The 26733-nt window shown below is 38.6% G+C and overlaps 1 protein-coding gene across 2 annotated transcripts; it reads right to left on the bottom strand.

Annotated features, from left to right (window-relative positions):
- Positions 1-378: 378 nt before the first annotated feature.
- gdap1l1 (ganglioside induced differentiation associated protein 1-like 1) lies at positions 379-26733 on the bottom strand. Of its 2 annotated transcripts, none has more exons than XM_059332863.1 (6): positions 26177-26733; positions 15029-15221; positions 8088-8261; positions 5311-5405; positions 2991-3105; positions 379-2894 (listed from the first exon to the last, which is right to left on the bottom strand). In XM_059332863.1, the coding sequence occupies exons 2-6, from the start codon at positions 15132-15134 to the stop codon at positions 2551-2553; spliced, it is 834 nt and encodes a 277-aa protein (XP_059188846.1). In that variant the 5' UTR covers positions 15135-15221; positions 26177-26733; the 3' UTR covers positions 379-2550. The 2 variants fall into 2 exon arrangements, with proteins under 2 accessions (XP_059188846.1, XP_059188845.1); XM_059332862.1 differs by lacking the exon at positions 26177-26733 and adding an exon at positions 24727-24966.

The raw sequence follows: 26733 nt of genomic DNA, 5'->3' as shown, positions 1-26733 counted from the left end.
CTAATTAGATGCAGAATTTACAATTTTAACTACCAGTTCAGCCAAAGTGTAACTTTTCAAACACCCAAAGTTTTTGTAACGTCTGAACTCCTGCTCAGCGACAAAGAGAGTGACAGTGGACCAGTGTGTGCAGTGTGATCTGTGGTGCTCTAAATAAACTGACTCTGAGTGTGTCTCTGTGTGTTATTGTGTGTACAGTGTACAGTTAGTTCAAGGAATAGTTTGACATTTTAAGGAATGCATTTATTCATGTTCTCTGCAGAGTTAAGTGAGGAGATTCATACTACTCAGGCCTGTCTGATTGAAATTTGATGCAGCAGCTTTTTAGTTCAGCTTTGCATTAAGACTGGAAACAGGGAAACTGCTGCCCACAATTGGTGCCCGTTATGTTATATCATTTAGTGTGAACAATCAACAGGGGCGAAGGGCAAATATTACTCAAAAAATTGTGATTGAGGGGCAAAAATAGCCCCGAGTATTTTTTTTAAAAACCCCACTTTAGTTCAGTATCCTAATCTTACTTCAAATCATCATTCCTTCAATATTTATTTGTTATTTGTTTTCTACTGTCAAAAGTTTAAACAGCAATGCTGCATATAAATGCAGTGATAATAGTAACAGTGTATAGAGTAGTTAAATTAATAAAATAAATGATTTAACCAATTACTATTTTTACATACTTAAATTAATTTAAAAAAATAATTATTAATTGAATTAAATGCCCCCCTTTTTTTAGACAGCAGTGTAAAAAGTTGCCCTCCAAATATTTGAATTTCTTGCAAGCATCTGCTGTTTCTTAAAACATATACAGTGCATACAGAACCCTTAATTTTCTCACATTTTATGCTACATCAATCTACACTGAATATCCAATGATGACAGGGGAAAAATACCCTATAATGTCACAGAAAACAAGGCTTTTAGATTTATTATAAAGCGAAAAAACTGAAGTATTGTGTCGACATAAGCAGTCAGACTGTTTGAAGTGTAGCTCAGGTGTCCTGGTTGTTCAAAACGTCCTCCATGTAAGAATGATGAAGGTCACCGATCTCTGGGGAACCTTTAAAACTGAAATATTTAGCTAAACTGAGTCTGAGCACTTATGTCAATGTTATGTTTCAGTTTTTTTTTTTTTAATACATTTGCAAAAAAATGTATAAAATCCTGTTTTAACTTAGTCCTTATGGTGCACTGAGTGATTGATTTGATGTGGGAAAAAATGTAATTCCTGATAGCACTGTATATCAAGTAATCTTTAACAACACTTAATGTACCAATACATTGCCTGAAACATCAAAAACTCTTCTAACCGTATGGTTGGAAGAAAGTTTGCTGCACAATAAAAAAATTAACTTGATAAATTGCCAAGTTGCACCTTATTTTGCTAATCCAAACAAAGACAGTAGCCAGTATCTCCCTGTTCAGTATGTACAATATACACACAAAAATATTATCAGTTATAATTCTACATATTTATGTATATTTCTGATATTTATATTTTTCTTTAAAATTCTAATAATAATAATAATGTACATAGTACTGAGTTGATTTTTGTCCAGAAAGCTAGCATTTTCCCTCTGTTTCCACTCTTTATGCTTAGCTAAGTTAATGTCTCCTGGCTGTAGCTTCATATTTAGCATACAGACATGATACTTTGACAAGACCAAATTTTGTTCTGAAACAACTTTCTGGGTTTTTCAAACATTGCTGAGTTGATCTTTTTGCCTCTGTTTCCATGCTATCTTCATGCTAAACTTCATATTAAGCATACAAAGATGATCTGAAACAGACTTCCAGAATAGCAGCAAGTCTTGTTAAACAACCTTTTGGGTTTTCAAACATTGTTGGGTTGATATTTGTCAGAGGGCTCGCTGTTTGCCTTCGTTTCCAGTCTTAATTCTAAGCTAAGCTAAGCTAACCGTCGCCTGGCTGTAGCTTTATATTTAACAGACAGACGTGAGAGTGGTATCGATCTAAATGGTTAAGTCTCTACGAGAAAGTAAAAAAAACGATTTCCGAAAATGTGGAAGCATTCCCTTGAACGTTGCCTCTATCCTTTTCATCATCTTCTGGCAGTTTCTGGCAGCACAGCACTTATCAGAAAATATTTGTAACATTTTCCTGCGGTTTTTACTGATTAAACCTCAGCCTGATGGAGGAGTGAAGAGCAGGTATGAGTAATGAGTATAATAGTGGCATGCGAAGGTCAGTAAACCCCTGTTGGTGTTACTGTGTTTAACATTTTGTCTGGGTTTCTTCTGTTAAGTTTTTCAGTATATGAAGACCTGATGCATGCCTCCAACAAAAGTTAAACAAGGACTTGCCGGCTGCAAGTTGCCAGTAATTAAACTCGATGAAGGCCTTGATCACCAGAAAATGTGCTGTCAAGAATTTCTTATTATGGAATGTTTTAATATTCTTTGTTCACCCAGGTAAGTAATAGTGTTCTCTATATAGATTCATTATGTTTTCCTGCAGTCATAAAACATTACAGAAAAGTTGAAACATCACACAAATACACAGACATTTAACACAACAAGAGGGCATTCACTACATGTATTTCTTTTTTAAATACCAGTAGGCAAAGTAGCCCATCCCTCCCAGCGAGCCCATGAGAAAAGAGGCGCCGAAGAAGGACGGTGGCTTCTTTTTTACCATCCGGAAGGCGTTGGGTAGGACTGCCGACAGGAGGGTCGTGTGGATGTCGCCCAAGACCTTACGGAAAGCGTAGCGTTTTTGCACACGCACAAAAAAGGACTGCAGGTTGGCCCGGCTGCCGTCCTCCCAGTATTTCTTAGAAAGTCCCAAGAACTTGAGCCTGTGCAACAAGGCTCCGAGGCAGACGTCAGCTAGCGTAAATTCAGGTCCACATAGCCACAACTCACATTTTTGACCTGAAGGGAATGAAAAGAAATACATGGTTTGTATAAATATATATGGAATATGTTTTTGTGCCATTATGATGGGAGGCTATAATGATTTGGACATACCTTGATACTCTAGTTTTCTTTTCTCCAGCTCGGCCTCCACCTGATCTAGAACCATGGCTAACTCCCCCAGAATTTTCTTCAGGTAGTTCACATTATCGTGGTCCAAGATTTTTGCCTGACAGTCATTTAAAAAAAGGATTTGAAAATTACTTTAAATCACAAGAGGCAAACCAGACTGCATCACCAGGGATTCCGATCATCATAAACTAAAATCATGGTGATAAAGTGCTTTAAGAAAGGTGGCAGCTGATTTGTACTTCTCTATTAAAATGTTAATAAACACAAAAAAATGGAAAAGACCCCAGTTCTTGCAAGCAAAGTGAAGCAAAGTGTTCCCATGTTGATTACAAAATGTTGAAAATAACGTGTCTGTTACAGGCAAGAAGAAATAAACAAGACTAAGTACAGACCCAAAACCAGCTCTTTGAAGCTATATGTTTGCTCCTTTTTAAAAAGCTGTTGTGTTGGACCAAATCTACATATTAAGAAGACACCATCATGTTATATTAAGACAAATGACCTGAAAGACTCCTTCCATATTTTAGTATTTTTTTTTGTTTGTATTATCACTTGTTTTCCACCACTGCCTGTTATTTTAACTCCACAAAAAGGGAACTCTGGAGACTTTTAGAGAAAGTACAGAAAAAGCCAGAGAGCATTGAAATGGTTGCTTAGGACCTGATCATGAATTCCAGTCCATTTCTAGGCAAGACATGTCCTGTGTAGCAGCCCAAGCCCATTGATCAGGGGATAGAACCCAAACAAATCAGGGGCACGAAACTCGAAATGGTGAGCACTTTAACTACAGCTTTTTGGTTGAAACCAGCTTTCAGGCAAGTTTTCTTTCATTTGGTGGGTGAGTCAGATGTTATTTTGTTATTTATTTTATGTTATGTGTGGTCTTTGATGTATAAATAAGGCAGTGCACTTGTGTAACAAGTTTCCTTTTGAATAAACATTTGGCTACGTTTTGTTGGGACTGAACGCACCCAAGGTGTTGACATCATACAGGCACTAGAGAATAAGTCATTAGGTCACCAGCATGATCATGATTCTTCCTCTGGGACACATATTTGTTCAACATTTTATGTCAATCCATCCTACAGTTGCTGAGATATTTTAGTCTGAACCACAATGACGTCACTACACCACTAGTGTGAATAAAAAAACATAATGCCATGACCCAGACTCATCTCTGTCGCATAAACCTGACATTGTTTCATCATATTTTTCTCTTTATTAGCCAAATCTAAAATGGTAGAATATGCCTTTGTAACAGATGCAAACCAAACCAGCGTGCCTGGAAATCTTCTCCTGGGATTGTGAGCTGTATTTAGGTCAAAGGTACAGTGTTGCAGGATTTTCATGCTGCAGCGAGTCTCTTTCCTTTTTTCCAGCTCTTTAGTTGTGTAATGACAGAAAAACTGCTGAAACCTACTCATGATGAAATTTCTATCAGCTACAGACTTGAACTGCCAGAATATGATCTCTTTAATTATATTTTTGGGTTCCTGCACACAGCTCATGGGTCTGAAATATTTTCAGGTGTAAATGAATAATATTTAAGGGATTTAAACCGGGTTTGGGCAAAATAATGGACTTAAATGTTAGGGGGTTTAATTAAGTCAAGTCAGTTTTTATATTTAAACAGTAATTTCCAGTTGACGGAGGATCTGCCTCAATACAGGTAAACATGATCAAAGAATTAAAAGATGCAAAAAAAGACAATAATACACAATGTGCACCAAAAATAGTGACTAAAAGTTTAAACTTAAAATAACGAAAAGATAAAAAATAAATAAAACCAAAGTTAAAAAACAAAACCAAAAAAACAAGTTAAATATATATATTTTTAAATTATATTACAGGTACTCCTTAACTGAAACACGACTACTTAAAATTAGCTATATTTTTTAAAGTAAGATGCTATTTTCTCATGGGTTAGTCCCAAATGTAGAATGAATGAATGAATGAATGAATGAATGAATAAATGAATGAATGAATGAATGAATGAATGAATGAATGAATGAATGAATGGACTTTAATTTATTAAGAAGCAAGAATTTTAACCCGATTTCAAATATGAGCACCCTTAAAGTATAGGCCAAGAGAGGATTTCATATTATATTTTTTATATAACTTATAGTAATATTTTTTATATAATATGATTATTACATGTCAATATTAATCCATTACTTTTACCCTTAAATCCCATTAAACTGACTTAATTATTTACTTTAAATTAATGGAAATGTCTCCCTCATACACACCAAATATGACAAATAATAAATGAATGCATTTTTTATCACATAAAGCTCACCATGAGCTTCTTCTGCTTGGACAGGTACGGTTCTGTCAGCTGAGGCTCCTCGTGGTCCAACTTCATCAGCTCCGTCGCAGCATTCGCCAGGTGTCCTACACACACACACACACACACACACACACAGGACACACACACAGTATTCCTGTCACACTTTTGGTATGAGTGTGTTTAATCCTTGCAGGGAGTTATCCGATTGTCCAGAGAGCTTATTCTTATCTGTGCTCCCTTCATGGTTCCTTTAGGGCGGAGACACTCATGTGGTTCAAGTACAAACTGCATAATTACTAGAAAAAGCCCAAAATGTTGGAGGATGGTGGATATGTCCATGTGACATTCTGTGTTCTTCTCTTCTTACATTACATTACATGATGTCAATATTATACCTTCATTCTGCAACATAATAATACAACACAGCGTTTATTTAATTTAACTCTGACTCAACTTTTTACACTAGAGTGAAAAATGATTTAATGTGACTCAAACTTAAGTGGATAATCACACATGAACATCACTGATGCTGCTTTCCATTAAATACTCCATCAGGATGATTTTAACGCAGATCGACCAGAGTTTTGCTGGATAATTAATTCTGCTACAGAGTTTTTCGTCTAGTTCAGCTCATTTGATTTGATTTGCATGCCGAGGCCAATTACCTGATGCAAAGATCACTGCAGAGGCAGTTAGCTTGTGTCAACCTGGTATCACTGCAATGTGCTGCATTCAGGGTTTTGACACAGTTTGCTAATCGCGCTGTGTACATAAATGCTCTAAAGGAAGACAAATAGTTTTTCATTCATAATGTTTTTCTTTTGGGAGATCAGCTGGTCCCAAAGTTGGAGTTCATTCATCTCCAGAGCTTGTAAATGTTCAGAAAAATTAGCTCAAAACACTGAAAGCTATTGATATTAATTTACATTTGCATGTTAATTTGAGAAAATATATTTAGTTACATTCCATCACTGGTTATCACGGTCTGTCTTTGTCAATAAACAGTTACTTTAAGTGATAAGAATAAAATCTATTAATAACACACCACACACACCTGTAGACACACACTGGGAATATTAAACGTGTGTGAACATGTGTTGTGAAATGCAGCAGAACACACTGTCACATTAAATCAAGATGCATCGCTGCACAATACGAGGTGAATGTGGGAACACTGCGTGCCTTTATTGTGTGATACACTTGAAGGGATTCAGTTGCTAGAATTTGTAGTCAAGTCTGTCTCTGGCTGTTTTTCACACTGAGAGGTCAGAGTCAAACAATCATTCGTCTTTATACTGTGGGGCTTTTTAGGAACAATGGTTTGGGCAGGATGGACTCTGTATTGTCTAAGAGATTTTATTTTATATACATATATATATATATATATATATATATATATATTTAAATTGAAAGCTGATCAAGCTTTGAGGCTCTTTGTGGCTCTTTGTGGCCTTGCTGTACAAATTTTGAGACTATCAATCAGAGACCTTTTATCTGTTACCAGTTACCAGTTTTATCACTTGTCCACACTTTTAGACCTGTTTTTTGTATGCCGACAGTTCTGGAGCTCCGCGACAAAAACACAGATCAAAATTAAATTAATGCTGGCTCGGCACTCGTTCCTGTGTAAAAACTGCTCAAAGATGTGAGACAAGTTGCTCACCGATGCATCACATGCTCAACGACACATCCAACATATCCAACAGGCTAAATATCTGGATCTGTCACACCTTTCCAGACATAATACCAATTAATTCCTTAGATCGTCTAGTTTCATATGATATCAATATGTTCTCTGTAGCCTTAAAATTAGGTCTACTACAGCCTCTGCAAGGGAAAAATGCCCAAAAAGTCCAACTGCCCGCCAGTAGGTCTTTTCATGCATTAAAAGTAATGTCAGGTCCTGACCAAGCATCCATGTGATGAGTGTTTAAAACAGGCTCTTATCTAATCAGCCAGTTTACTCTGATTTTACTCTCCCTCTTTAGTCTTTTTATTTATTTTATGTCATATCATTAGCTTAGCTTGTTTAGCTTGTTCCCCGGCCACTTTATTATGTACACCTGTTCACAAGGCAGCAACTCAATGCATAAAGGCATGTAAGACATGGTGAAGACGACCTGCTGAAGCAAATCGAGCATCAAAATGGGTAAAAAAAAAAGGGGGATTTAGGTGACTTTGAACGTGACATGGTTGTTGGTGCTAGACTGGCTGAATATTCCAGAAACTGCTGATCTACTGGGATTTTCACACACAATCATCTCTAGGGTTTACAGAGAATGGGCAGACTGGTTCAACAGTAACTCAAATAACTTGTTACAACCAAGGCATGCAGTAGACCATCTCTGAACGCACAACACGGCCAACCTTGAATAGGGCTGGGCGATATATCGATATGAAAGATATATTGTTATATTTTTAAATGTGATATAGAATTAGACCATATCGCATATATCGATATAGTTCAAATTTGCACTGTGATCCTTGCTCGAGGCAAGCTGCGGCTTTTATTTAAGATATTTTTTTATTTAAATGTGCACTTTATGGAGCTTTGATTTTTTTTAAAAAGGTACTCCTGTTGTTATACAGTATTTATGTTGCTTATGCAAACTCACTTTGCGATAAAACCGCCACTTTATTAGGTATACCTTGCTAGCTAATCAAGTGTATGGTGAGTGCACTTTGTAACATATATTTATACAGTAAATATACAAAACTTCTGCCCTGTTCTTCTTGTAAGTAATGCAGATTTATAAACAATCATGCCGTGAGCTGGCTTCACTTACTACGTATTTCTGCGGTGGCGTACTTTGGGATCATAGAGTCGGTGGTGAGCTCTGGATGGAGGATGCAGCCGTGTGTGTAAGCGTCCATGGGCAGCCCGTCCAGTAGCTGACGGTACTGCTGAACACGGTCGTGGAGAGGCGAATCTGCATCAGGAACCAGCTGAGCTACCGTGTCTGCGGGCGAGACACCGACGTGACAATAGCAACACAGAGAAAATATTTTAATGTAGCTCTGGTCAAACACAGACAGAAAAAAACATGTAAACAATGTAAACAAACCATCGTGAGCAATGTTGCACTCTTGTATTATTCCTGGTATATTTTCATGAACTTACCAGAACACCTGAGGTTTCTAAGCAACTGTTATTAAGCTTGTTCTTACATCCCCCTAATGCAACACATTTCTTCCCGCTTCAGCTGTCAGATAAACACACAGTGTGGTAGCCTGGTAACAGATGACACCCCTCGCTCTCTGCAACACACCAGCGGGCTCGTTTCACAAAGCCTGGCATTTAAACAATAATGAAGCAATCTGAAGAGAAGAAAAAACATCTGCTGGAGACTAACAAGCATCTGAGAATTTATGTTAAGTATAAAAGAAAAAAGGTTCAAGTTAAAAAATATTGTTTAACCCAATCAAGCACAATCCAGGTGATCAAAAACAATATGTTCATTGCTTGAAGTCACATAAGACACACGTGTTAATTAGGCCAAACAATCCCCCACTGACCTGCTGTTCTATTTTCTAATACCTCGCTTATTTAGTATCTCTCTGTTAAAGTATTGCACCTCTGTCAAGTTGTGAGACTCATAAGAGACAGATCCAAAAATTGCCCAGAGATATAGATACAGATTAAGTCTTTGTGGTTCAAGCTCCAAAATCCCTGAATTTTACACTTCACATAATGCAACTTTGTCAGACCACCCCTGCCTGGTAAAGTCAATGTAAAAATGTGTAGTCCTTGACATTCAGCTTGGATAACACTGACCACATCACTAGGGATTATTTTGTCGGACTCCAGAACCAGAGAAGAAATGACACAACTGTTTTCACAGGCTAAGTAGAAATCCTCATCACTAATAATCTTTATTAGTAGAATTGATTCTTTAAGTATAAGGCTACAGCCAGCAGCCAGTTCAAATGTTATCACATGATTGAATGGGTGTTATCAGCCTGCTGCACCTTCTAGTAGGTCCAGAAGGCTGTTATCAGCCTATTTAATAACATGCTATAAGGAGCAACAGAGTCCACTCATGGAGGAAGGTTGGTGTGTTGGACAGGTCTGGACTTCAACCAGGGAGACCAGGGTTCACATCCTGCATCAAACTTAAAGTGTGAAATGCTTCATAACTTTGTAAACTGTCCTGACTTGTGTACCTTCAGCAAGGTGTTTAATCTAAACAATAATCTATTTTTACTTAACCATGTAATGTTTTATCTCCTAAACATAACCACCTAGTTTCTTAACCAGCCACATAGTTTTGCACCTATACCTCACAAATCTGTGACCTTCTGCACACACAGTAGGTGGAGCAGCCCCCCTCTAATAATAAGGCTAATAATAACTGATTAGAGCCATCAAATCCAAAACAGGTGGTTAGTTTAGCATACCATAATGACTTGACAGAGTAGGGAACACTTAGCCTGGCTCTGTGAAAATAGAACAAAATTCCCTCAAAGCTATCCAATGAACACATATATTATTTGTAGAATCCATAGAGAAAAGTAGCGAAACTTTATAATTTCACAGGGGGCTTGTGCAAGACTATGTCTTGATTAGGCATGTTAACTCCATGCAGCCTCGACTGGTTGCTCCTGCTCAGAACCAATAAATAATGCTGTAAACTGTGAATTGGCATATTTACACTTTGGTTTTTGTTTGGATTAAACAACCAACAAATCTTTAATTTGGACGACCACATAGGTTGTTTGTTTCTCCCCTCTAATATGACCCAGAGGAACATTGCCCAAATTAGTGCTCCTAAGCAAAAATGACATAATGGTCACTGTTTTAAACATTAGATTATTTTTAATAAGGAGTACTACTGAGCCTGTGAAATAGCTGAATAGTGTTGTTAATGGTCCTGTTGAACTGCTCCTTTAAAAAGTGTTTTATAATTTGCTGTCCTAGTTCCTGTGCTGGCTACAGACTGCATGGCTGGGAGGGATGCTGTTCAACTTAATGACCTGCTGCTGAGACTCAGTATAAAGGATGAAACAGGTTAGCAGAGCAGAGTGAGCTTTTATCTCTGTGCAGGGTCACAGCCAGCCAAACTCAGGGACGGCATAGCTGACAGCAGATAGATACCCTGTCGGCTGTTTGAGCATGTTCAGGCCAACAGAGACGCTTGCGGAGGGGTGGAGCTGCACCTGGCAGAGCTCCAGAAAGCTGACTAATCAGTCCCAGGACCTGCATGCTGACCTGGGCACACCATGCAGTGGTCCTCTAGGTGGTCTGCTGCAGCATGTGGTGGAAATATTACATCAGCAACTTTGAGCCATTTGAAGAGCAAGCCGGTGACAGTGAGGCACATTACAGAATATAGTAGCTTCTGATTGTTTGATTGCGAGTCGACAAACAGTTTTCACACAGCGAGAGCCCTCTGCTGCATCTCAACAACACTGTAAAGTAGTCGGAGTTGGCACAACGCAGCTCTGTGCGGCTAAAAGAGTCTCTTTTCTGAGACATCTGCACTTTCCAGCTGCAGCCCACGTTGCCAGCATTCATTAGGGATTTACACGCAGAGAAAAAGCATGTCTTTAAGTCTTATCCAGCAGATCATCGACTTCCGGCTAAAAGCATGTCCGGCTTAAGGTCTGGTATTAAAACATGTGGTGCATTCAACAAACAAACAAAACAAATACACCTTAACTGAAGAGTTACCTTACATCTGATTGTTGCAGATTCTAGTACGACTTCAAACTAACTTGAATGTAATTACTATTACAATCACTATTAAAACAGCTAGAATGAGTCTGAATGAGAACAAGACATCAAACACCAGGGTCAGTCTCTGCCTCCCAGCCTTTTATTACTGAGCGAGCACTGAACCACATCTTCTGCAAAGCTCTCAAGCATCGCTGCTCCCAACGACTGACCACAAACTAAACTAAGACAAGGGAGTTCTCCCATTACTGGCCGGCATCCCTCAGGCCTTTACTGGTTTGAGGCTCCCAGAACATTACATAACAGCATTAGGTCTCAGCTGATGAATCTATAGGACACACCACCCACAGAGATAGCAGGATTCAATGTATGCATCTTAACGTTTGCTTACTCTTGGAGCTGCATAGACAGTGCGTGACATTTATGGCTGCTGAGCCTAAATCTGAGTCACTGCTTCAGAACGCACATTTCACATATGGACGCATCTTTACATATTCATATGTTGGACGCAGTGTTTTAGTAATAATTGCTTGTTAAGTCATTACATTTTCTCCTTCACTGAACAAAATCCCATGAGCATCACAGAGTCTCAGCTACTGAGAGTTTGGCTAGCTAGCTAAGGTTTCTAGGCAATGTTAGGTTGTGAAAGTTGGAAACCTGCATGTAAATACAAGTAATCTCAGACTCGGATCTCAGCTGTTTCTGACAGTGAGTTCATATTTTAACCAACAGCTCTCATTATATCTGTGTTTCTAACCAAGCTGCCCTACTGTGGCTGTAGTTTAAAAACATCTTAAAAATATATTTTTTTAAATCCCTGATGCTTAGTCCCAGTGGGCCTAGGGGCTTGCAGAGGGAAACCCTGACAATAAAGACATATTTATCTCAAGTTTTGTGCATACATTTGTTAAAGATGATACATCTACCTGACAGGTGTAGTATATAAAGGACGCTACCTGGGCAGAGCTGCAGCCATCATCAGAGACTGTAGCCACCCGGGCCACCACCTGTTTGCCCCTCAGCCTTAAGGAAAACGCTACAGGTCACACAAATCATGGACAAACAGACTAAAGAACAGTTTCTTTTCCATAGCAATATGCATCCTAAATGGACAATAACAAATTATTTACATCCATTGCCACTTTATCTTTTACCTTTAAACTATTTATTATCTTTTAGACTGTTTATTACATGTGCGTGAGTCTGAATGTATTTTTTAAGCACCTTATATATGAGAAGCACGTGTAAATTTCTTTGTATATTTTTAATACAATGACAATAAAGGCAATCTTGAATCTTGAGTCTTAAAGATGCTGATTTAACATGATTATTTCACACTTGGGGTGGTGGCAATGAAAGGCCATTGTAAAATGTGAAATGTTTTAATTTGAAAACAAATTCATTAAGCATGCAGACTAATAGATTTCCAATGACTAGGGTTACAGACATGCATTTTTTTTGTCAGGATTCATCAGTGACCTCATCGGAGGGGAGCATTTTAAGAAACAAGCCAAGGACCCGCTTTTGGTGGTTGTCTTCACCAAAAGTCAATGGGAGCAAGCGGGATGGGAGTCATAATAACAATAAGTACGTTTTTACATCAGAGACATTTTTAGGTCAGAGACTCCAACCCTCCAAAAGAATGAGAGTTATTTATTTATTGTCATTAATGTTTTTGTGATCTTTAATGAAGCCCTTTTAGGTCTTAACACAGGAACAAGACAGATGTTATTCTTCCAGGATTGGGACAGGACAGGAATTTCTTTGTTATACTGTCACTGGATTGGGACGGGAAGGTGTTTTTCTTTTGGAGTGTGAAGTCTGCAGTTAAATGTCGAATGGAAACCGCTTACGGTCATGAAATGAACATTCATTTTACAGGCAACAGCTCTGGTGGACATTCCTGCAGTCAGCATGCCAACAACACACTCCCTCAAAACTTGTGACATCTGTGGTATTTTGTGATAAAACAATTTAGAGTAGCCTTTAATTGTGACAAGCCCTGTATAATAATCAGCCTGTTTATCAGCATCTTGATATGCTACACCTATCTGGTGGGTGGATTCAAATTCAGAGAAATAAGCCTTTTGTGTACATTAAAAGTCTTAGATCTTTTATTTCAAGTCATTACAAATGGGAGAAAAACAAAAGTGTTGCATTTATATTTTGTGTGTATCCGTCTCTCATTTAGCACACATTTCCCCCCAGAGATCGCTCCAATTTCATCTAATCTAATCATATGAGTTCATCTCGGTGACATTGCTGCAAAGACATTGTTGCGACGACTTTCACAGCACAGCACACACTGACACACACTGTCACACAAAGACGACAGATGGCCTCGAAGTGACGGCTTCAAATTGTCTTTGCTACTCCAGCTTCACAAACTGGGAGGATGCAGCCTGATATTCACTGTTAGCAACAGGGCAGAGCAGGCGACTGCCCCAAAAACACAGAGAAAATGTGTGTCAACTGGTTTGTAGTAAATTAATGAATGTTTATTTCACAAATGCATCAGTAAAACATGACCTGTTAGGACAAACTGGGGCAAAAAAAATGCTTTGCTGTCTTCAGTGTTTTCTCACAGTGAAGCAGTTTCTCATTCTCAGCCAGAAACCATTGATTTTGCCACCTGGCATGATGTTGCTGGCTGATTTTATCAGCAGTAGCTTTATCTAATTAAGCTCATGTTAGATGGGTTGGTTGAAAATGCTGTCTCCATCTGAGTTTTATAATGTTTACAGCTGGCTTGTTTTAAAAACGGGTATTAAATATGCAATTGACGGCTATATACATGATATCGTACTCAAAGACTGAAGCTAAAGCTGCATGTCTCAAGCAAAAACACAGCTGCATTCACACCAGCTAATGCTCCATGTACAGGGACATGAAATAAAGAAACAGCATCGCTTTTGTATTGCAGCGTAAAGTTTGTATTATAAATTTAAAATGGGTAAATGTAAGATCAGAGTCTTATTAAGATTAAGATTAAGATTCTCTTATTAGTTCGACAATGGGGAAATTCAACCTCTGCATTTAACTCATCGTTTTTACAACCCTCTTTACAAGCCCAAATTCTAACCTCTAGGCCACAAACTGACCTGAAAAATTTCTAATTTAACCCTGTTTGGTCACTTGGCTCACATACTTTTAAACAGCATGTGTCACTTTTAATATAACAAAATCAAAGGCTCTTAAGATAAGGGTCAGAATCACTCCTTTCTTCAGTCATTTACATCACTTTAAATAATAGACACTAAATAACAATCAGCAATAAATTTAGAGTTCAGACACTGACTTATCATCATTATTTTGCATCAACCAACATGCGCAGAACAGATTGAGAGCCGCAATGAGGCTAGTTAGGACAATCATTATTCAAAATGCACAGCTGACTCCTTAGAGTGTCTTTTCATCCAAGCAAACACTGACAAAGACATTTGATAAACTGAAGACACATAGTGAAAGGGTCATGCTGTGATAGCGACCTGTCAATCATATGGTAGCCCCATCCTAAATCATACCCTGCTTTATCATATTTTACTCTAAATTGGACCATAATTTACAAAATGAAAATCACGCTGTCTTGAAGAAAACTTTAAACTAACGATTGAGATCTTATACTCATTATGAGATTGTTTACTGATGTAATAAATCAAGTGAGAAGTAGGGTCATTTTCCTATTGACTGGCATACAAACAGACTTCTTTTTGCAACCAGTGGAGTCGCCCCCTGCTGGCCAGTAAAAAGAATGCAGCTTTAAGGCACTTCTCACTTCACTTTTCAGGCCCTGAGGTTGCTGCTTGATTAATACTGAAGGTTGGGTTGGTTTTGAAAAGACAAAAAAAAAAAAAAGCTTTAAATGCTGAGTATTACTCTTACTAGCAGGCACACAGCTTCAGCATGTAGACAAATCCAAAGCTTGACAGACCTGCCTTCACTCGTTGTCCCAGAAACCCAGAGCAGGTTAATCCATCTTAACTCATTCTGTTAAAATCAAAGCTTGGAGAACAAAGAGAAGCAGCAACGTTTGATGAATGAACTGCATCATACCTCCCACAAAGCTTTTCTCCAGGTAATCTATAATCTGGTTGTAGTCACTGATGATGGTGTCGCCGTGGAGGAAGACGGGCACCTCCTCACCCAGGTTCAGCCTCATGAACCAGGGCTCCTTGTGCTCCTGCAGCGGCAAGCTCACATCCCTCTCCTCGCAGACCAGACCTTTCTCATTAATCACTAGACGTACCTGCAATCACAAGAATGCACAGTTAATGAGCAGGAAAGATGAAAAGCATTAAGTTAGTGTGGGTGGCACTGCCTGCCTTTTTATTCCGGGGTGTCAAAGCGAATAATATAACTGAGGAGAGGAAAGAAACACTTAAAAGACATCATATTATGTAATGAATTAATAACTGTACTACATAATATGCACAAGGGGGCATTTTGATGCTTTAAAGATGTGGTGAAACACAAAAATAAGGAGATTGATGATCCATTTTATCGCAAGTAAAACAAAAAAACAAAAAACAAAAAATGTTTTTGTTTTTCTGTTGCTGAAAAGAGTTACTGCAGTAATAACAAAGCTAAGCAGAGTAGCTATTAGCTTTAGCTGTAGACATAAAAAGTTATTATGTTTGTGTTGTATAGAATAAATACGCTTATCTGAACTGTTTGTGTGCTCTGAATATAATAATGAGCTTCCTCACAGCCTGTACATTTGAGCAAAAAACCTTCAGGATCCATTACTAGTGGGATGAAGGATAAGCCAAGGTCCTCTGAGAGCTATTAGTGAGAATAAGATTAATGAAAGTAGATGACACTTGGGCTATAAAGTGCTACATTTGGCCGCTTCGGAGGAACGACCAAATGGGAGTTTTGCCGGACAAGGCCAGACATGGTGTAATGAAATAACAGTGAATGATTTAGTAACACAAGCACAGTAATTACAGCTGAACCGCTGGTTTGGACAGCAGGAACAAATCTATGAATGCAGCTGTAAAGTCAAACAAGCAAAAATATAGCTTTACATCTCCATCAGCTTTGTTGCACACTAAATCTCTATAAAACTGCCAAGTGTTTCAGGTCTCGGTCTTACACTGCTGAGGTGTCCCTGTGTGAAGCCCTCAATAACACAAGTGACTGTTGCTTCAGGAGTTTGTTATATAACAATAATGTTAGTCACATCTTAGTAATGATGCTGACTAGTTCAGCCGCTCGGGGGGGCACAAAATAAACTCCTCTCAAAGGACAATACACAGTAACTTAATCTGCATGTTACCACTATGTTTAAGTAATTAGACGTACTGTACTTCAGTAGAATTTTGATTAGGGTTGGGCCGATAAACAATGCAATGGCTGACAGTAAAGGTGGTAATCAGCAGAGGCCCTATGACACGATTTTATCCCGATACTTGAGTCAAGATATGATGATATGATGATATGATTATTGCGATTTTAAGCATTTTGTGATATGGTGAGTATTGAGATACAATATATTGCGATTTAACTGTTTAACTGCATTTTGTGTCCATGACATAAAATCCAAACAAGAATTGTTTTGTCAAATAAGAGAAAATTCTCAGTCTAATCATCTCACTTCAGTCTTCTTATTTCTCCACAATGAGAGTCAAACCCACAGACTGACCAACAAAGTATTCAGTCAAACTGAACTTAACTAATATCAAACATGTATGGACGACAACAACTGCAGCATTTTCTCGAACTTTCCTCAACTTTAAGCTTCACTGTTTTGAATTTTTTTGAATGAAATACAAAAAATCCCTAACATCGTTATTTCGACAACTTCCCGACACGATATCCTGACACACATGGACCCAAAATATCGATACTTGGCAGCCATGAATTGATAAAATATTGCCACAGTAACAGTAACAATTCTGATTTATTTAATGCACAGACTGATTTTGGAAGTACAAATGGAGGTACGAACAACAAAAGTCGAAGAGAACTCATTTAAACTAATTCAAACTTTTAAGAAAGCCCTTTTTTCTACAGTCAATGTAGTGGACTCATTATAGGCAAAATCATTAATATGTCAGACCAATCCTTTTATTCTTAATGGTGGATTTTATAGCCCCTTAGGGGATTCTGTGCTCATATGATTTGAGTAGTTTGGATTACTTTTGCTGATGATATCATCGTCCATCGAGATGTTCCACTGACTTTGTCATATTCTAATTTGGTCGACATCACCCAACCCTAATGTTGAGGTGCTTGTACTTTGCTTGGGCATTTCTATTTTTATTTTTGCGTCATACTTCTACTCCACTACATTCCGGAGGGAAATAATGTAGATTACACTCTCTGTACAGCAGAGGAAATGGACCCAAAAACAAGGCTGAAAACACAAATAAAAAGGCAAAGTGTTTACTTGCCACAGTCAGTAAGTCAGTCAAGTTCAGGCTTGAACACATCTACCAGCTGATACTATGAGGGCCCACAGCTGCTGCTACACAAACGTCTCTGCAGATATATCTGTAGGACTTATTTTCATTTCGTTAAAGAACTGCAAAGGTGTCGCACTATGAGTTTAATTGAAACAATCACTGAGTTTCCCTTATCAACAGGAAACAGACAGTTATGCGACATGAGGACACAGAGAACAAATGTATTTTTAATTTCTCACAAGCAGACATTAAGTCATTTTGCTACGACTTATGCTATTACATTACATAATTTTGGCAACCACTGAAGGTGGCTGGTGGTACAAGTACAAACGTCTCCCACACTACCAACTACCAACTCAACAGCAAAATGCTGCTTACACATTACTGCTTTGGGATTAACAAAGATGAAATAAAATTGTCTTCATTTTAAATAATTACAGCTAGTTGCGTCTCTGTTATGTTATTAATCATTTAAGAAAATTTGGCAGCGCTCCATAATACACAACATGTTCTGTTCAGCAGGGGTTTTTTTGTTTTTGTTCTTTTATAATTAGCCTTCTGTGTCACTGAGTCAGGTCTCCTCAGTCCAGTCTCACAGCACACTAATGTTAATTTTAGCTTGTTCATATTATCTTTTGTATAAAGTCATATTGTTGATTTTCTAAACAAACAGGGCAGGATTTGGTATTACAGGATTAATTCAAATTGTTTCAAATTTCTGGTCACCTTACTACCATTTGTACTCTTCTTGTATTTCTAACATAGAGAGAACTAGAAGTTTTTTCACTAATAGAGTAAGGACATTCAGGTAAGGGCTTAGGGAATGCATTGTGTCAATAATGGTCCCCACAAAGCTAGAAGTACAAGGTTGTGTATGTTTATGGGGTTATTTATTATATTTTAATTAAAAAGGATGACTGCAGGGCCTTGATCAACACTGCCCTCTTTTCTCTCATTCGTAACACAAAAATGCAAGGCTTTCTCTCGAGCCAGTGTTTGGTTTGTCCCATCTGGGATACTGTAGAAACTTGGCATTGCAACATGGCAGACTCCGTGGAAGAGGAACCACATACGTAGATATGAAGGGCTCATTTCCTAGCCAACAAAAACACGATACTTAGTTTCAGGTGATTAAACACTGATGAAAATACAGTTGTGAATATTATATTCCACGTCTGTCAATAGATCCCCCTAAATCCTATCCACTGCTCTTTTAAGTAAAAGATCTAAAAAACTCTGATTGTTAATGCATTAGTGTATTCAAACTAAGATACGTCCCTCTCTACAGTGCCCTCGACACAGACAGAAGTGTTACAGAAGGTGTATTGAAGCTGTAAATCTCTAACCTTCAGGCTTTGAGGTTCCCATTTCTGTATTGATCTGTAATCTGTGCTGTTCCCCCCTAGGTATCGAGTTCCATCCGTCTCTATCTTTATCATGTCTGTCGTGCTCACGATACATCACTCATGAGAGGAGGATAATTATGCTGTATGGCCCACTTCAGGCCATGGGAGCACGGTCACAGAGGCAGTTAGTCGCGAAGCATTTTAAACACAGAGCAGGATAGAGACAGAGTCGTGCAGGAGATATTCCGTGGCTCTGCTTCCCTCTTTGCTCAGGAACTTGCTGAGGCATACAAAGACTTGTAAATAATCCGCCTGAAAGTCTGATGACGATATTGTCTTCACAGGTTTGTCATTCTGTGTGACTCCTTTGTTATCATCACTTGCTGAGTGTCTCATTGCCAAAGTGTTAACTATAGGTTGTCTTTTTACAGAAATGTTGTCAAGCCACACAAGATTGACTAAATATAACCCTATCTTTCAGTGTGCTGCAGAGATACTTCGACCAATCACGTAGCAGACATTTGTGTTACATGAAAGGGGAATTCAGATTTTTTAAGCAGGGTTGTATAAGGTACTTATCCATAGTATTGCCTACAGTCAGTGGGGTTGGGGTAGGTTTATAATGGAATATGAAGCAGTGAGGCTCTAGGGCATTCTGCATTTCTTTTGAATATGTATTCTCCTGTATTTACGATTTATGAGATGCACCTGAATGCACCAATAGCCCCTTCAGCACCCATCATGTCATCATCACTGTGACCACAGTTATAAAAGGTTGACAGAAATACAACTCCGCAAACAAACTTAAAGGCGGTTTTCATTCGCCAACTCTGCTGTACTTGCGCTGTTGTTTTTAAAATTTTAGCTGCTCATCCTCCATTGAGTTATGTAACTGTGGAATCATGATATTAATAAATTATAATTATTTAAGGCCATTATACCCTTAGAGAGTCTGATGTAGAGAGGGCAGAAAAGAGTACCGGCAGCTTGTAAGAATTGCAGGAACACAAGAGAAATTCCCAGTACGCCAATGAGTAAAATGCAGAAGTGATGGAATTTCGCACCAGTACCAACCCACCTGAGCACTGCCTACAGTATATGGCATTCAGCACAATCCCAGTATGGAGAAGCAGACAGGAGTACCTGCACAGAAGCTAAGTAAATAGCTTAGCTTCTGTGCCAGTACTCCGGCCTGCTTTTCCAAACCAGGTGCATGCCGACCACCATCAACTCCAGGTAAAACACATTTGTACCTTTAGGGGTTCAACTGCTTGTCACTGGGGCAAAACCCTTTAAGATACAGCTGCCCTTGAAATTGGCTTAGGAACATATACTTTATGTACCTTTTTGGCCCTCAAAAAAGTACACAAAATTAGTTTGTCCAATGATTAGCATTTTTTCACACATAGTATATTCCCGCACCAATGTCGAGGGGACAAGATGTACCTCTTAAAAGGTACAAATTCAGCACATTATTTCTGAGAGTGTAAGGGTAAGTATCTCATACAACTCTGCTTCAATAGATTCAAACCAAGGAGACTAAAAGAGGAGATGTCACAGGTTCAAATGGCATCATATCGTTCGGGTAGAGTGCATGTGCAGCGTTACTGGAGCTGAGATGTAGGTCTACATTTTTTTTGGGTTGAAGGACATGTTTCCTCTCAACGGTAGAAAACAGTGGAACAGTTTGCAATGGTCCTCAAAGTACGTTTTCTCTCATTTCGTGGATGTGTCAGATGTGTTACCCAGTCAGCACCAATGTCTATATAAACCTTAATACTTTAAAATGTATACTTTGTTGTAGTTGTTTTGATAAAAGTTTTGATGAAACCTATTAAAAAAGCAATTATGTAACGCACTGTTTACGTTTAAATAACCATTTTGCTACGTTTTGTCTGGGCTGACAGTGTGTGCCACCTAGTGACCTTATTGGTAAGTGCAGACCAGATTTTACTCCACATTTGTTAAACCCCACTGATACGATCTCCTCTTTTTTAACCTACTTAATCCAAACTATCCCTTTAAGGCCCACTCACTTCAGTTCCGGTGGAGTAGGCAACCTAGCTTGGCCTCCTAATCTCATAAAAGACATCCACAAAATACCATGTAAAACATGCATCAGCTTGCATAACAACAAATATCACACACATTGTGATAATTATAATCAAGAATTCAGTGCAGCATAAATGCATGCCCAATACTCTGCTCATTGACAGCACAGTCACACATGATGGTGAAGTCACTTCAGCTACTCCGGCTCAAGGATTGAAGCGATAATAATGACAGTGAGCCTGGTGTTTACCCTCTGCTGAGTAACAAACCGCCACAATCAGAAGCTCAGACTTCAGTGGCTGTGAGCCAACATTGGAGCCTTAAAAGTGACGTACCAACATGAGACTAAGCATCGACTCAAGGTTGTTGGAGAGGAATACACAGCAGCACCATCCTTCAGTTCATAGACACTGAGGGAGACATAGAGAGAGAGAGCGCTGTGGCTGTTTTAGAGCAATATGCAGTGATGATGGTGCATGCACTGAACCATTTCTCATGACAAGAATATATATAACAAATCCTATAGTGTGGTATGTAACAAAAGATAAAAAGCAGATTAAAACTCATAAGGGCTAAGGATTATTTTTTCATTATTTAAAAGTATAACAGTAAGCATTTCTACATTAAAATATAATAAACTCATTAGATATATATTTTTATATTTATTGAGTTGTGTACTTACGTTATCCCAAATGGCTTTTTAAAATTGTATTCAAGGACACGTTCCGTGTCTGTCGTCTGTCAGTGGCGTCTTATCCCTTTTGTATATGCGTCAGTGTCCTGGTTGTCTGCCAGTAGCTGTCATAAATTGCCTTTTTATTCAGTTTGAAGCCAAGTTTTAGATTTTGGACGTTTTTAAGAAGAAGTCTGAATCTTAAATTATCAAAGGAACAAGCTGAGTAAAGGTTAGCAGCAACTCAGTTAGCAGCCCCTCTTCTGATGTGCTGAACAGCTCCAGAGAAACTTTAAGGATTTTTAAGGTGAAACTGTTTTACTCCGTTTTTATTTGACAACTTTTAATCACTGGGTCTGTTTATTTGAGCTCTACAGCTAACTTGGCTCCCAGTAAAAAAAACCTGAACCTGAACAATAAACACTGAAGGAATTCCACAACAGCATTGCTCTGTCTTTTACTATGTTTTGATTCATCGAATCATCTTTTTGTCAGTAAAATGTAAAAAATGCCAATACCACTTTTCAAAAACCCAAGGGGGTTTCATCAAAGTGCTTCACACCAGAAGATATTCTGTTTTTTCTCATGTGAATTCAATCAAGCAAAGACTTTCTTTTGAAATGATGGAACAAGAGAAAGTTTGGTATTTTTGCTTAAAAAATACTCAAAAATGAATCAGTTATTTAAAAGAATAGTCAACTAACTAAGCAATTAATCAACTAATTGTTTCAGCTCTAAAGCTCACATATTAAATCACATACAGTATATAAATTATGAGAGTATAATCTGTACACTAAAGGCACAGATGAAGGTGAAGCACCGGCTTTCATTTCATTACAGTGAATGTCCACTTTTTTATAAAAGGGGTACTCCAGCAATTGAGGACAGCGTGAAACAAATGCTGTAGATGAAATTACAGATAAAAATTTGGGGAAATTTTAATGGGCATGGACGAAACAAATAAACTGTGATGGAAATAAACATGCTTGTAGTGGCTCACGACGTAAAATCACAACAGTTTCTGGTTCTATTTGCGTCTGCTGTAGTGGATGCTAGTTAGTCTCGGGAAATGGACAGTAACTGCTGAAAGCGGGCCGGTACTCATCAATACGCAGTCCCAGCACTTCTGCATTTTACTCTGCACTTTGGTGCACTGTGACTTTTCTTTGTACACCGGCAATTCACACAAGCTGCCCTTTCTTTTTCCTGACCTTTTTGGGATACTTATAATGGCCCTAAATAAACTGCTGTGTTGCGTCACACAGTATATGAAGTGTCATGATGTCACAGTTACACGACGCCGATCCACTGAACTTAAAAAAGAATGGTTGCCCCGTTCTCTTGCTCCACTTTGAGGATGAGCAGCTGGAACAATGACAGGACGGCAATCACTCCCAAAGTCGTGAAAACCAAATAAGCAGACATCTTTGCTCTGGAGGCGTGATTTCAAAGAGCCGTCAATCAAATGTTACATGTGACTCAGCTGCATCATCTGTCTATTATCACACCTCTTTTACATCTCAGGTGTCTCTGTTTGCAATTATATTTAATTAATTACTTGCTAGATTGATAATAACTTATTATTTTGTCTAAATTTTAGATTAAAAAATCCAAATTCCAAACACTTCCACACAGGTGTATCCTCCCTTATATTCTCCGGCAATCCTCCTTGTTCCTCGAGATAAATCTTAGGAATTGGGATGTTCAGACAATCAAGAAGAGGAAGCCCAAAATCGAGTGGGGTGGAGTAATGGTATACAAGTAACGGAATTACATATTCACAATATAAAATATAAGTAACTGCATTCTGTTGAACTTTAAAGTGGTGATATCCTGAATAAGAGCAGATTACTTGAAGGGATTACTTTCCACTGCGAAGGACCTTATGACTTTGGTCCGGTTGGTATGTCTATGTGTCAGCAAGATTACGGAAAAAACTAAAGGCCGAAGGTTGAAGGCTAAAGTATAGGCAAGGCTAACCCGTTACATTTTGGAGCAGAAAAAAATCGCAGGACAGATACCGATTTATTTTTCACCTTCATCAGCATTGTGAGATAGTGCGTGGTCTTCGCGGTGCGCTCTCTGAGTGCTCTTCTAGTTTATTTTGTTTTATTTGCTCTAAATTGCAACAATTTGTGCAGTGTAGCTGTCACAAGACAACTGCAGAGGAGACGCTGAGCCAGGACCCTGTAAGGAATGTGTTTTTGGAAATATAAAGACTGCAAATACAAAGTACTGCAAAAGTAATTAGAAGTATTTAGAATATGTTACTTAATTTGAGTAATCTCAAGGAATATGTTACAGATTACATGTTAGAGCAATAATCTGCAGTGGGATACATTTTAAAAGTAACCCTCACAACACAGTATTCACCCCATGTCTTCAGGCACTGCATCGCCAGTTTGAAACTTCAGTTTTGAATATTTTAAGTCTCAAACCCTGCGTGGAGGTAACCCTTGTGACATCACTGTGACATCACAGTGGTTATTCTCTCAGACCTGTCAAAGCTCCTCTAGGGACACAGAGGATGTGAAACATGATATGTTTACACAGGCAGAGTGGCACTCCATCTAGTCTAGTAAAGTGAACTTTATGTGTAAAATTGGTGGAGTGCCCCTTTAATATACATGCTGTGTTTGAAGTATCATACATAAGTGTAAAACGCCTTCTTGTAGCTTCATACTGGTTATTACTGTGAATAAATCGTGTCTGCTTTCAGAGTTTTAAATTATTTTATCTCTCATTTAAAAGGAAAGGTAGTGTTTGCTAACCAATGCTAGGCTTAAAGAGGGCATTAAAATAACAACATATGGTATGATTCAGCTGCAGAAGGGGGGAAGATGGCCTTTGGTTTGTTTTGCACATCATTTTAATCAATTATTTAGGATGTCATGTGTCAGAGCACATAGATTGTAGCCACATTTACCAGCTAAAATAGATTCAATATGGCGTTAAACAGCTGGAAGCTGGTGAGATATGAGGGGGGTTTATGCAGTGGTAAATAAACAGAATATTGACCACCAATCCAGCTATATGTCGAGGAAATGAGCCCCATGCTGCAGCGCCTTTCTAAACGTCTCAAACGGGAGATCTGCCCAGCTGCAGGATAATATTCATATTCCGGACGCATGTGCAGCGATAAACATGCACAGAAAAACATGTTTCGATCATAACAAACAAACAAGCAGAGGGAGCTGCACGCTGGAGCATCATGCAAAGAGATGTGGAGCCACCTCCATTTTCAAGCTCTGCTCCTTTTTTTTTTTTTTTTACCTTTTGGGAGGTGAAAGACTGCGTCCAGTGGTACAAAACGAGCCTGTCTTTATTGAAGGGTTTGAGCTCTGCCGTCGGTTCCTCGCACTCCTCCCCGTCTGTGATTTTGCCGTCTTCGTCCATGGCTGAGATGGGCCACCAGCTACAGTTGGTGGGGGTAACATGGTTGGAAGACGCCATGACAGAGCGTTTTGTGCGTGTGGAGGAGAGGAGCGAGGAGGGAGAGAAAAAGGGAGAGAGAGAGAAGAGAGAGAGAGAGAGAGAGAGAGAGAGAGAGAGAGAGAGAGAGAATTTCAGCAGCTCGAGCTCAGCATCATCGCTTCACGCGGCAGCATCCGTCAGTTTCGGACAGCTCCGGTGCTGAAATCGGATAAACCTCCGAATGGAAACAGATGTATTTTGTTCTCCCTTCTTTTATAATCATAAAAAAATCCATATGCAAACCGCCACTTACTCGAGCATGCTGCTGCCCTTACAATTAAATCGATGTGTAACCGTATTACATCACATGATGAGCCACGCACAAACATGCGCGGTGGAAACCCGCGGAGGGAGCGACTCAGTGGAAGGTCACCCGGCTCTCTGTAAGGACATGCAGGCTGAACACTGCACAGGGCTGGGGTCGGGGTTCATTTATGTAAAATGCATACGCCTATTGGCAACTGAACAAAAGAACAAGTAAACAATAAAGTAAAAGGAAATGTCAACAGATGTGTGCAGGACTAGAATTACAATGATTGCACTTGATTGCCTGCTTGGGATACTTCCACCGTTTGTTGCCTTATACTTCCACCAGCCTCGGTGTTGTGGAAGCTACTACTACTACTACTAATTACTTCACATTGGAAGAAGTTGAACTACAGCAAAGCTACACGTAAATTAGGGCTATTAAGAAGCTGCAGCGAAAACTGTTTTAAAACTTCATATTGATAATGAACAAGTAATTCTAAAGTATAGCAGGATATAAAACATAAAAAGTCAAATGCCAGCAAAACAATCCCACTCAATTTATTGCAAAACGTATCGGCCCAATTAAATTGAATTACTTGGAAATTAATTCATTATTTTTTTAAAGTATTAATTGGTAACATAACACGATCATTTATATTGGTAGCCTAGTTAATGTGAGCTTTGATAGTATGACTCGGGATTCCGTGACGTTAACTTGTATGTAGCATTATCTAGCCTGTATCTTCGACAAAGTCATCATTATTATTCTGATAAACCTCGAAAGGCACCACCATAAACATAAACAAAAACAAAAACATAAACATATAACTTAATGATAAACAGTGAAAGTTTAATAACATGTGAATCACTCCCAAAAGATTGAACGCCTAGTTGAAGCTATGTATGAAGTGATCAGGAATGACGCTAGGTCCAAAATAAAAGTATACTAGCCTACATGAATAAATAAGATATTAATGTTAGAAAGAGTTGTGTTATGTACCTAATATGAAGTGGCACAATCCAAATCCGTTGCTTGTGAGGTCCCATCGCTCAGTTTCCTTGTTTGTTTTCCTGCAGTAATCCATTTTTCCGTCTTTAGGGGACTTTTTTAAGAATCCATGTTCACTCTACTGTATAAATCCTACAGCAGGTGTTGGTTGATAGTAATTTGCGCTACATTTCAGCCCCGCCCCCACCGGACAGGAAACAATCCATCGCTCTCCATTGACTTTGTACTGAATGAAGAAGCCTCCTTGCTAATTCCGTCTGCTAGCAACAACAACAAAAAACAGGGTAAATTACTCATGACTATGTTTTTACAAGCTGACAACCAAAAAAACTGTTTTTTCAGAGGATAAAAGTGGATACAGACATAGCCTATAAGCTATGAGCAGCGCGTTTTGTCACTAAGTCATAACAAGTCAAACCAAATTTCTCTAAATCAAGCTAAATCAATTTGACTGTATTTAACTTGTGTTGTGGTGAAATATGGATAATTCTGAAAGTTATGCAGCTACCTTTTCCTCTAATCGTTTGACATGCTTTAATCTAAAGTTT

This window comes from Centropristis striata, chromosome 5 (assembly GCF_030273125.1).
Source record: "Centropristis striata isolate RG_2023a ecotype Rhode Island chromosome 5, C.striata_1.0, whole genome shotgun sequence".
In the NCBI taxonomy this organism is placed as follows: Eukaryota; Metazoa; Chordata; class Actinopteri; order Perciformes; family Serranidae; genus Centropristis; species Centropristis striata.
This window is presented reverse-complemented; position numbering and strand designations above follow the sequence as displayed.